Source organism: Pipistrellus kuhlii, unplaced genomic scaffold (genome assembly GCF_014108245.1).
Source record: "Pipistrellus kuhlii isolate mPipKuh1 unplaced genomic scaffold, mPipKuh1.p scaffold_m20_p_13, whole genome shotgun sequence".
In the NCBI taxonomy this organism is placed as follows: Eukaryota; Metazoa; Chordata; class Mammalia; order Chiroptera; family Vespertilionidae; genus Pipistrellus; species Pipistrellus kuhlii.
Window position 1 is genome coordinate 18,149,844 of NW_023425438.1, and position 12,879 is coordinate 18,162,722.

At 37.9% G+C, this 12,879-nt stretch overlaps 1 protein-coding gene across 4 annotated transcripts in view; it reads right to left on the reverse strand.

The window, feature by feature from the left end:
* Positions 1-12,879, reverse strand: part of THADA (THADA armadillo repeat containing) — a 283,517-nt gene that overhangs the window by 226,797 nt on the left and 43,841 nt on the right. For all 4 annotated transcript variants that reach the window (XR_004987407.2, XM_045580694.1, XM_036435157.2 and 1 more), the window contains exons 21-22: positions 12,708-12,865; positions 5,769-5,878 (exon numbers count right to left, since the gene is read on the reverse strand). Coding sequence is in view for 3 of the 4 variants with exons in the window: in XM_045580694.1 (XP_045436650.1) it covers positions 5,769-5,878; positions 12,708-12,865 (268 nt within the window). In the remaining variant the exon portion in view is untranslated. The remainder of the gene's footprint in view (positions 1-5,768; positions 5,879-12,707; positions 12,866-12,879) is intronic.

A 12,879-nucleotide genomic window follows, 5' to 3' on the forward strand; every position in this document is an offset into this window, starting at 1 on the left:
TTCTCCACTCCATTCATTCTTTAGCCAAGTATTATGTTTATTATTTAAAAGCCCAAGTTTATTATTTCAGTTAAAATAAACAGTGACAGATGTGAAGGTTGTGTGGCTGTGCACACACATTTTAAAGAGAACCCTGAAGCCTGGAGAAATTTTAAACCTGAAAAATGATTCGCCCAAATGAGACCCAATGAGAAAGTTACATATCAACAGAAGCCATCTTTATCTCCCTAATATTGAGTAATGTTGAGGTTTACTGCAGGCTAAAACATCACGGGGGTATTTTGAAGCCTTAGCTACAGGCACAGACAATAACGATGACCAAAATCTAAATTGAATTACCAATCAAAAGGCCATGAGGGGAAGAGCAAAATATGGTAGATTAAAAGAGGTGGTTAGGCCAGGCCAGTGCGGTTCATGGTTGAGTATTGACCTATGAACCTGGAGGTCATAGTTTGATTCCCCGACAGGGCACATGCCCGGGTTGAGGGCTTGATCCACAGAAAGGGGCGTGCAGTAGGCAGCCAATCAATGATTCTCGCTCATCATTGATGTTTCTATCTCTCTCTCCCTCTCCCTTCCTCTTTGAAATCAATTAAAAATGTGTGTGTGTGTGTGTGTGTGTGTGTGTGTATATATATATATATATTTTTTTTTTAAGTATTTAAAAGAATGTACCAGATTGTTGATTCTCCTAATATTTAATACTAGTAGCCCTACACACGAATCCGTGCTCCAGCAGCTGCCACCCTCCTATAGCTCCCCCTGCTGCCCTCTCCATCCCTCCCCAACTGCCCACCCCAGCTGGCCTGGTCACCCCTAACTTCCCTCCTCTGCTGGCCTGATTGCTCACAACTGCCCTCCCCTGCTGGCCATTTTGTGGCAGCCATCATGTGACCACATGGGGGTGGCCATCTTGTGTGAGGGCATGACAGAAAATTTGGCATTACAATTTGCATAACTGCCTCAGCAGGGGAGGACAGTTGGGGGATGAAGGGGACCAGGCCTGCAGGGGAGGGCAGTTAGAGTTGATCAGGCCAGCAGGGGAGGGCAGTTGGGGGCAATTGGGATGTCAGGGGAGCAGTTAGGCATCGGTCAGACTGGCAGGGGAGTGGTTAGGGGATTATCAGGCTGGTAGGCAGAAGCGGTTAGGGGCAATCAGGCTTGCAGGCAGGCAAGCGGTTGGGAGCCAGCAATCCGGATTGTGAGATGGATGTCCGACTGCCAGTTTAGGCTTGATCCAATTGTAATTCTCCAATAAGGTAGGGTATATTTTTTTCCGTTATTACATCTCAGTTGTTCATAAGATGTTTTCTGTTGGATTTATTTGAATTGTAGTAGCTATATATAATTAACTGAGGAAAGTTTCAACACATATTTAAATTACCACTGTCCACCATAATTGCTGACATCCATGAGTCAGCACTAGCATTTTATGACAAAAACTGCTAAATGTCAGCAGTTCATTTTTTCAAGCCAATAATGTGAAAATGACTATAATTACTGCAATAAATATTTGCAAGTTAAACTATACTTCAATTAGTACAGCAATTCATATATACGAAGAGAAGACAATATCAAGTATTCACAAACTTCCCTATTAAATTTAGAATTATAGTCAGTAATTTAGTCCCCTTAAAATTAAGCTTTTAATAAATGGTTAGAAAAGTGAACACTAGATCACCAGCTTACCACCCCAGTTTAGGATTCTGTTTTTCATTAGAAAAACAACTTAAAATATTAAGGTCACAGAGAGAATAAACAAGAAGAATGAATGTCATCAGAAACTTGAATTTAGAGTTATGACTTTAATGCATTTAACCATTCCAATCAAATGTTTAGACTGGTAATTATGTTTTTTAAAAGAGAATATGAATATTTTACCAAATGGTAATTAGAAAGCACCATATAAGAACATTAGATTCTAGAAAATTAACTCAATATATATATATATATATATATATATATATTGTGTGTGTGTGTGCACGTGCACACGCGCAAGTACTGTTTTCAAAAAATTTTCCAGAAAAAAAAATGCTTCCCATTCCTACTTATTCATAGATGATTATTTAATAGTGAATAGTAGTTAATTAGTTCAATAGTGAATTGTTTAACAGATTGTTTAGCAGTAAAGTCAGTTTACATTTGATGACATCTTGAATAATCCAATTAAAACCAATTCAAACAATGTGGCTCATGTTTAACTCTTGGTTATTTATCCATGAATCTCTTTAAGTGCTTCCTTCCTCAACACAGCTGTATTTCAAGAGGTGACCAGCAGTTGGCCTCCATTTTTCAGCGGATTTGCATTAAATGTTGCAAATGTTTTAAATATTGTATGCCTAAATAACTTTTTCTTAAGTTAAGAGCTTATAAAAAGCTTTCAAGGGATAAAAACAACAACAACACATTTCCTTTAAAAAATAATAACCAAACAAAAGGAAACCACACATACTGTAAAGATGTTCTCTGCAAAACATTCTGTTCAGCAGACCTGAAATGTCTCCAGAGGGATCAAGAACCACTTGGTCTGGAAGCAACAGTTGAGAACTCACAACAGTTGGTTAAAATCCAGTATTGACAACCACGAGAAATGGCTGAGAAACCAACCCTGGGCCTTGCCTAGTCTCCCCATTTCATTTATTTGGAATGCCTTCATCTGTACCATTCAACCAAAAAGTATACTTGCCCAAAAGTCTCCGTCTTTGGTCCTCTATTCTTCTTCCTTATATGGTACACCCTCCCTATTAAATATGATGTTTATGGTGACAACTCATAAATCTACATCTCTGTTTCTGTTATATAACCCAAACTAATCCCCTATCTCCAAGCTCTGATAAATATTTCCATCAGGATATGCCATCATAATCTCATACTCAACACATACAAATTTATTTACTTTTATTAAACTAACTCTCTCTTTCGGTTTCCTTATCTTTGTTAATATCAAATTCACCTTTCTATCACCAAGAATTAAAGCACAGGGACAAGTGTGGGCGGCCTGGGGACCTCCATCACTCACATTCAGTTGGTTCATGTAGCAGTCTGCATTTTACAAAGATAGGCACTACACTATCCCCAACCCCATGTGCATTTCTACAGTGTGATCTTGCCACTTTGCCATCAAATGGTGGAGTCTAATTCCTCTCCCCTTGAATTTGGACTGAACTTAAAACTCACTTATTACCGAAAGAATGTGACTGAAGCAATGCCATCAGACTTCCGAGGTGAGGTCAGAACAGACCACGCAACTTCTGCCTGATTCTCTTGGCATACTCTGTTTTGTTTTGTTTTGTTTTGTGTGCGTGCGTGCGTGCGTGTGTGTGTGTGTGTGTGTGTGTGTGTGTGTGTGTGTTTTGGGGGGAGGGGGTTTAAGCTGCCCTATGAGAATTTCAACTACCCTAAAACTGCCATGCTGAGAAGCCACATGTAGTCTCAACTAAGCCAATTTTCTATCCCATCAATCTTCTTATCTTGCTCAAATATGCTGGTCTCACTTTCCTGGTTGGTATTCAGCAAACACACACCCAAACATATAGCAATGTTGGGTGCTGATGGCCAGAAATGTGAATAAAGCTGTCTTGGATGCCATCAATTGAACTTGGTAAATACCCTGAGGAAAAGAATCACACAGTTGAGTACTCCTTAATTCCTGACATACAAAATCATGAAATATAAAATAATATCCACAGCTCTCCTTCTAAGCAGTCAATACACATATATAGAGCTTTCACTGTGTGGGGCTGAAGGTTAACTGAGACACCACTTCTTTACCTCCATTGCCAGAGCCACCATCACAGAGGAGCTCTCATTAGCTCAAAGCTAGATTGTTACACCTGATTCCAGGTTCTCCTCACTACAATCTATCATTTACAATCCATATAACCTAAGACCTCCAACAAAGAAACTACTTTACACAGGAACACCACAACCTCATAATGGTGTACATTTATAGAACATTTTACAATGAAAACGGTCTTCATAAATATCTATTTTATTTGATCTATACACAAAAGTCAGAGAGAGCCCTGGCCAGTTTTTTCACTGGTTAGAGCATGGGCCCTTCCTTTCTCCTGTCTACTTAATCCTTACTCATCCATTAGCACAAATCCCACCTCTCCCATTAAGCCCTACCAGCCTATCCCCATTACTTTCTCTCTCTGATATTCCTACATAATTTGTAAATTTCATCCCAATATTGATAATTATATTAGATTGTTTATCTTAGTCTCACTTCCCAGGTTGGTATTCAGCTAACACACACCTGTACATACAGCGATATTGGATGCTTATGCCCAAAGTCTGTTCTGAGCCATCAGTGCCCATGAAACACTATTTGTTAAGTATTTTGAATTTCATCCTGCTTATTTCACAAATTAAACCATAAGCCCTTTGAGAAAAGGAAGTTTGTCTTATAAAGAAGTATTATATCCTCCAAACCAAACACAGTATTATGTTATATCCTCCAAAACAGGCATACAACTAGTGTTCAATATATACTTATTAATTCATTTTAAAGAGAGGAAAGTGTGTTGTGTTGTGAGAAAAAAAAAATATTACTAAGTCATGTATGTCTACACTGGAAAGAATAAGTTGAAAAGGTAATAAAATATTTTCAAGATCAGTAGTTTAAAGTCAGGAACATATTCTAGGATATCATTTAAAGGTATTCTGTGCAGCCCATAACTGCCAAAATGTTTTATAAATGTTTTTACCAAGAGTGTGAAGAAAAAAAAAATGTGTCAAAATATTCAAGGATAATCTAACAGCCCAAAATAAAATGTGTGCTGAGGCTACAAGGCTGGCAGAATTCTTCTTCATTTCAAAACGCTTCCAGGCGATGGAAATGTTTTCCTGGAAAATACTACCTCTTATTTAGAGAACACTTGCCATGAACACTTAGTCATTAAGTAATTTAAGGTTTCCTCAGAAGCTATTTGGAGGAAATCTAGTCTATGAATGAATGGAATTATCAGCACCAATAATGTGTGTGTGTTTGGGGGGGGGGGGGGGAAGGGGAAGGCTAAATATATGAAATCTGCCTAAGTATTTTTTCAAATAAGAGGGGAAAATCTTTTATACACTTTTGTCTATTATTGTTCTTTAAAAATTTTCCTATAAAACTACCCCCCCCCAAAAAAAAAAAGAAAAAGAAAAAGAAAAAAATATCCATAAAATCCTTTCTCTGTCTGTAATACACAAAAATCCAAAGAACTGGAGGGCTTCTTTTTTTTTCTTTTTCTTTTTTAAAAAATGTATTTTATTGATTTTTTTACAGAGAGGGAGAGAGATAGAGAGCTAGAAATGTCAATGAGAGAGGAACATCGACCAGCTGCCTCTTGCACACCCCCTAACGGGGATGTGCATGCAAACAACGTCCATGCCCCTGACCGGAATCCAACCTGGGACCGTTCAGTCCACAGACCGATGCTCTACCACTGAGCCAAACCGGCTTCGGCTGGAGGGCTTCTTTTATTCCACATACCAAGCAATATTCAAACAGACAAAACAGTCATTTCATTTAAGAAAAGAAATGGTAACTTCAAGGCTCTTTTTTAGCAAAATCTTTGAGTTTTCTTCAAATCACCTTTCAATGAGAGAAAAACCCGGTTTGGACATTTGCATCTGCAGTAAATCATACAATGAAACCTAAGAAAACGATTTCTTCCAAGAGTTTAAACATCAAAAGACACAACTACATTCTACTTCAAGCACATGGTTGGGACAGTTAGTCTTTTTAAAATGTACACAGAGGATTTGTTTTGTTTTACCTGTTTAGTATTTCGGTGAGTTTCACGAAGCCCGTGTAAGCCAGTTCAAACGCTCCTCGGTGCCTGGACTGTAAAAGGTGCTGTTTAAAGTGTTCTCCTACTTCTTTTACCTTTTAAACAAAATTTAGAAATAAATAAGTGGTCAGTTTATGCTTGTAACAGCATTTAGAACTCGGAGCTAGAGAGATGTCCATCCATAGCACTTACTGTGTGACAGGTAGTATTTTAAGCATTAGTATTTTAAGCATTAGTATTTTAAGCATTTTTATGTAAGTTAATCTTCATAATAATTCATGAAATAAGCACTATTAACTCTATTTTACAATGGAGAAAATGAGGCCTAGAAAGGCCGAGTCACTTATTCAAGGTCACACAGCATGGAAGTGTAGATCCAGTACACAAACCTTGGCAGTCTGGCTCCAGAGTCGGCAATCTTGAACTGCTATATTAGAGCTGCCTCCCTAAGCGAGCCTCACAAATCTGACAGTGTATCACTCAACACCAATGGCCAATCACACAAGGTGACAATCCTCACACACCTACTGTGGTTAGATTACACATAATGAAATTGACCATTTTAACCATCTTTAAGGATGCAGTTCAGTGGCACTCAGCATATTCACATTGTTGTGCAATCATCACCACCATCCATCTACAGAACATTTTCATCATCCCAAAATGAAACTCCAATCCATTAAACAGCTCCCGATAAATACCTTTTAGAGATACACAAATGTGAATGGCAAGATTTGGTGCAAAGGACTGAAAATTGACAGGCATCACTGAATCAGAATCATGGAATTTTCCAAAAGGCTACCCACAGCTTTCCTATATGTTGCCCCTCTGCAGGCAAGGTTAGACAAATTACAAATATGACCATTTATTTTAAAGAAGGCATGACTAACAATTAGTTATTGATGAGGTTTTGTACTGTTAAACTGGTTGGGCTGGCTGTATTTTTATTAACATTTGGTGGGTATTGGCTTCAAAAAAACACAAGATTTTAAATAAAACTTCAGCACCTCGCCGAATGCTTAGCAGATTAGTGCAAGGGGACAGAGGGTAGAACAAACCAAGATGTCTGTCCTCACAGTGCATAGTTCAGAGGAAACCAATATGCTGGGGGGTGCCCCCTGGAAGCTCATCTCATTTCATTTCATTAGAAATGAAAGATTCTTCTGTTCTGGAATAGATTATTAGAAGAAGCTTCATATCCAGATGTCAAATAGGATATACTTGATGGACCACAAAGGAAGAGGATAACTAACATGGGAAGAAACTGGGTGGGTAGACTGAATGAATAAACACTTGGTTAAGTACCTGCTCCCAGCCAGACACTTGACTGGATCTTTTTACATGACTGAATACAGAATATATGACAAGGTTAGCAAACTCGGCTGAATGGCCTTGAAGTTTTACGCCAGAAAACGGTGAATGCTTAGGGATGCGCCCATTACAAAGTGCAGAATGCAGTGTGGCCTAACAGCTCTGGCCAGGCTGGATAATGAGATTATAGGGAATACAGCTGGTGCAAATGACTTAGAAAGTAATGACAACAGTCAGAATAGGAAACAGAATCTTTACATTTAATTTTAAAAGTGAAAAAAAAATCCTCTGAAAACTTTCTATTACATGCCACTAAGGTCTTATTTACAGTTCATAAAAAGCTTTCTTTTAATGTAGATGATGTCTTCACAAAATATTTTAATAAATAACATAAATATCAAGATTTTTTAAAGGGAATTAAGGTAAAAATACAAAAAAGGCCCTGCTTCCTTTTCTTAAAATTCAATTCTAGTCATTGTCTTTTTAAGTTTAGCAGCTCCTGCTTTCTAACTTTTCATAAAGCCTACTTCTATAGGCATATTAATATGCTTTATGGACTTACAAGGTGTAAAATTCCTCAGGAAAGTACTGCTACATGTCACGATACTAAGCATCTACAATTCACCAGCTTTCTACTTAGGGGACCTAACTGCTCATCTAGAGCACAAAACTCACGAAGGACATGTGTAAATATATTTTTTATTTGTCCTTTATATATGCCAGTAGACAGAAATACAGAAGAAAGATCAAGACTAATTCCACTCATTATAAATTAGATAAACCCAAGAGGATTTAAACATGCATGGAACGTTTTCTGAAAACACTGTACAGTGCTTAAGAGGGCTGAGTTCAGGCTCCCTACTTGGCCTCCTTACTAAGGCAACTAATTAAGTAACAGTTCCCTGATCTGTGAAACTGGGATAACACTAGGACCTATTTCACAGGATTATTCTGAGAGAAAAAGGAGATTATACATATGACATTTAGCAGAGTACCTGGCACAGAATAGCAAGCAATAAATGGCCATTTTTGTTTTTATTTTGTATCATCGAAGTGTAATGCTTAATTCTAAACTTAATTTGAAGTCTGACTTTAAGCCCTAGCTTTTTTGGGATAGTAGATAGAGCATTTTCCTGAGGACTGAAAGGTGCAGGTTTGATTCAGGTCAAGAGCATGTACCTTGGTTGCAGACTCCTCTCCAACCCGGGCGCTGGTTGGGGCGCATGCAGGAAGCAACCGATTGATATGTTTCTCTCACATGGAAACTTCTCTCTGTCTTTTCCTCTCTCTTTTACTCTCTCTAAAAGTTAATGGAAAAATATCCTTGAGTGAGGAGTAACAATAAATAAATAAATAAATAAAATCTTGCTTTAAGTCATAGCCACTTCTTATAATCTTAGAAATATTAATAGGAGTTTCTAATTCCACTTTTGTTAAATGGTATAGTTTATAAAAGTTTACACTATAGTAAGATAATTAATGTTTGAAATGGTACATTTTTCTACTATAGTGATTTCTTAGTAATATTTGGGATTTCTTCAATGCCTAAATATTGTTCTCTTACATAACAACAACAAAGATAATAGTTTTCTGTTATTCAACCATCTTCTTACTAGAATGTTTGTTCTTTGATTTATAGCAAATTCTTAACTATGTGCCATTTTAACTGCTGTCCTTTAGGCTGAGTTTCTTCAATCCCCTTTTATATTTATAGGCTCTTGAGGTCAGAGAACCACATATTATATTTCTTTATGTTCCCACAGTACCCTTGTAGTAACACAGTCAATAAAGAGGTCACTAAATGTTGTGCTTAACTTCATTTCACAGCTTAAAAATGTGAACCTGCCTTCAGTACAATTCAAGGGATACTTTTTTATAATTTTTTTTTTTTTTAAATCTGGGCAAAGAAAATACAAAAGGCAATTTCTTAACTTATGAATGCTAATAATCACTTCCCATTTTGAGGTCCATTACAGAAAAACCTAAAACAGTAACAAAAGACCTGAGGGAATGTATAAACCCACTTAGCCACGTACATCATGAAAATTACAAACGAATCTAAAATAGGAGTTTAAAAAAGACCTAATTTCTAATAGTTGATCATTATTTCTATTCGTGTGATTTCTGTGGTAATCATTACTACCAAGGGGAAAGCAGCCAGAGAAATCTATCCAAAAGCTTCTTTTTAGGAATAGTAGGGGGAAATGTATGTATATGAATTGATACTCTGCATAGAGGAAGTTGTTTAAAAAATCAGCAGGAACTGGGTATCTGATATCCCCTGGAAAGAGGACCAACAAAACGTATCAAGCAAAAACTCCACGTCAGCAAAGCATCCAGCTTGAAGCCTAGACACACACCAGTCAGGAAGATGCGAGATAAGGCTGCACGTGCCGCTCATTTTTGAGGGGTCTCGGCTTACGTCTCTCAACGCTGGTTTTATCTCTGCCTCTTGCACGAGGACATCATGAAAGAAAGAACCTTTCATGATGTGACTACCTCGCGGGAGGAGAGTCAGACTGCCTCTGAATGAGCACATTTCCCTCTTGGTGAAGCTGCGGGGGACACGTGCTGCTTCCCAAGTGGCTTAGGGAGAGGAATCATTTGCTAAAAAAAAGTTCAGCAGCAGGTAGCCTGACTGTCCTGTTGCTTACAAAAATTTGGTTGGGTATGGGAAGTGGGAAAATTGAATTTAAAGAAAAATTAAATGAGCTGGTCCGAACAAAAGCAGCACTGTGCCGTGTCAGAACACAGGCTGGGAAGGAGAAGAATCGGGTTCCTGTCCCAGAGCTGCCACAGACCAGCTCTGTGATCTTGGGCAGGCCAGGTAGCATCCAAGGGCTTCGGTTTCCCCTTGTTCAAGGGAGCTGGATAATATCATCTCTGTGGCCCTTCCAGCTCTCATCATTTGTGAACACGGCACTGAATGTTCAGAATTACAATGAGCTCCAGTTCTTGTACAGCAACAAAAATCTCCACACTGTAATCTCACTACCTGCTGGTTTTATCTCTGCCTCTTGCACGGGGACATCATGAAAGAACCTTTCATGATGTGACTACCTCGCTCACATACATGGTGTTTAAGTGTCGTGTCTCTCCCCCCTCCATCCTCCTCAACAAAGGGCCATAAAGATGGCTCTAAAGGAACTGGGCTATAAAGGAAATCCTCTGCCAACTACATTTAAGACAAGAAATTACAACTGGCCGAGACCGGTTTGGCTCGGTGGATGGAGCGTCAGCTTGGGGACTGAAGGGTCCCGGGTTCAATTCCGGTCAAGGGCATGTACCTTGGTTGCGGGCATGTCCCCAGTGGGGGGTGTGCAGGAGGCAGCTGATAGATGACTCTCTCTCATCGATGTTTCTAACTCTCTATCTCTCTCTCTTCCTCTCTGTACAAAATCAATAAAATATTTTTTAAAAAAAAGAAATTACAACTGAATTACTACACTAGTTTTTCAAGAGTGAAGGGTAAAGTGGAAAGTAGAGAAGCAAAGGCTGAACATCAGTATTTTAGGATGTAAGGAACTGCCTCCTTCATCCACTGAGAGAAAAGCAGATCACAGTTATGAGTGGTCTCGGGAATAAGAAATCCAAATTCTACATTCTCCCCCATAAAGGGTAGCGTTCTGCCTACAAGCCACTTCACTGCCTCTGCTCTGCGAGTCTGTTCTGATTGCCCTCAGCGAAGGTATTGACTGAAATTCTTAGTTTTGGCACTAGGTGCACAGAAGATTTAGTGTCACCAGGGCCCTTGGAAGGGAGGTGGACCTTAGGCATGGCTCAGCCACTTCAATGTAAATTACAATACATTCTTCTCAGTCATTTATATTTTTTAATTCACAAGCATTTTTAAGTACATGGGAGTATTTCATAGAACAAATTTTATGTTTAAAAGCAGAACTCCTCCAGTAATATGAATAAACCTATTTCTTGAAGACTTTGGCTTTTCATTGACTAAATATGCCCCTAAACTGAGGCATTTCTTTGAAGTCAGCATGACCAAGAATGAAGTGTTCCACAGAAGGCAGGGTTTCAGTGCCAGAACAGTGCTATCATGGACATTCTTGATCATTCATCCAGTTAATTCTTCTCAAACCAATATAAGTAAGGTCACCACATAAACAGCGACATAGGAAAATGACTAAACCTCATTAGAATAGAAAGTAATATTTTACCGAAAAACAGGATGCAATTTTTTTTTCAAGAAAACAGTCATTAGAAGAGTTCTTTGGTTTTAAGAGCCTCTTTGTTATTATTGCTGCTGCTCTTTTACACACATCTCTTTTACTGTATATTAACCCCCAATATTAACATGGGTATCCCACATAAATTAAATTCGTAAGATTTGGGCGCTACATAAAAGATGTCAAGGCAAAATAATTTTCAAAGGAAGCTTTCAGGTCTTTCTCGGTTACAGTAAAAGCAAAATATGTTTCCCTTGTTGTTGTTTTGTAAACACTACCCAACAAACCCAAAAAACTAGATGTTTTAACTAGTCCTTGAAAAGCTGAGACTCTAGCATATGTTTACTGTTTAGTGAGATGGTGACCATCAGTGAAGTAATCACTAATCATAGCCGGGTTCCTCAGCAAATACACTGGTATTGGCACTACAGCTAATCATCAGCAAAGACTGCAAGTAACACTAAGACACTAACACCTATTTGATTTGGAAGAGAATAAGGAACAGAATGACGCTGGCCGTGTACTGTTCTCTCTGCCATTCTCCATCTCAAGGCCTTGCAACATCATCACAAGCCCAGCCACTAACCAGATGCAAACACATGAGCCTAAGAGAGTGTGAGAATAAAAATATTAGCATTATTTCCATGGGACTACTCACGTGGTTATTACAGAAATAATCAGCATTAGCACACTACAATGTTTGTTTTGTTCTCAAATGTTGTAACACCCTAAGGGCAAAATTATCTTTATTTGAAAAAGGTTAAAAATGAAAGTACATGATGCATATCTTTGCTAGAAAATGGTGGAAAATGGATTTGTTGAAACCACATGAAGAGAAAGAGGGAATCAATTAAAAAACAGAAATCTAATAAATCTAAAGTATTTCCAAGTGAAATGCTTATAGTAAGCAAATTTCTTGTAAACATTGCACTCATGTCACTTGAATAGTCCCAGATGGTGAACTAACTTTGTGGTCTTGAAATAAAAGTCAGCCAATAAGCCAAAGTGACTACAAATTTATTATCAATGGAGTGGGAGACAAGAGATCCAGAATCAATCAATGTATTACTATTTTTTCTTTGCAAAATTTAAGAGGTTTGTGGAGTTTTACTAAAAAGACAATTTCATTTAAATTTAAATTTGTATGTGTTAATTAAAGTAATAATATTGAAGATAAAAATGAGGTGAACAATCTAGTTATTTATATAACTTTAGAAAAATAAAAATGTTTGTAAAAAATTACGTAGTTTTGAAATGTATCACAAGGTCTAATTCTTAAACTACCATAAACTTTTTTCAGTTGGTAACTCTGTGACTTTATTCAAGAAATATTCATAATTCCTTTTTTTTAAAGTTGAGTGATACATAAAAATTTGTGATCTGTGCTTTGACCAGAAATGATAGCAGGTGAGATAAGCATCTACCCTACCTGCTCCACCGTCAACAATCCATCAGGAGATTCTGGCAGGGGTTGCATGGGTAGAAGCTGGCACAGTGTGCCTAAAAGTAAAGAAACTTCCTTCATGCTCCTCCAGGAGCATACCAGCACCATCTGAGCGGTTACATCACATGTTTTTCCGTCTTTACCTAAAAAAAAAAAA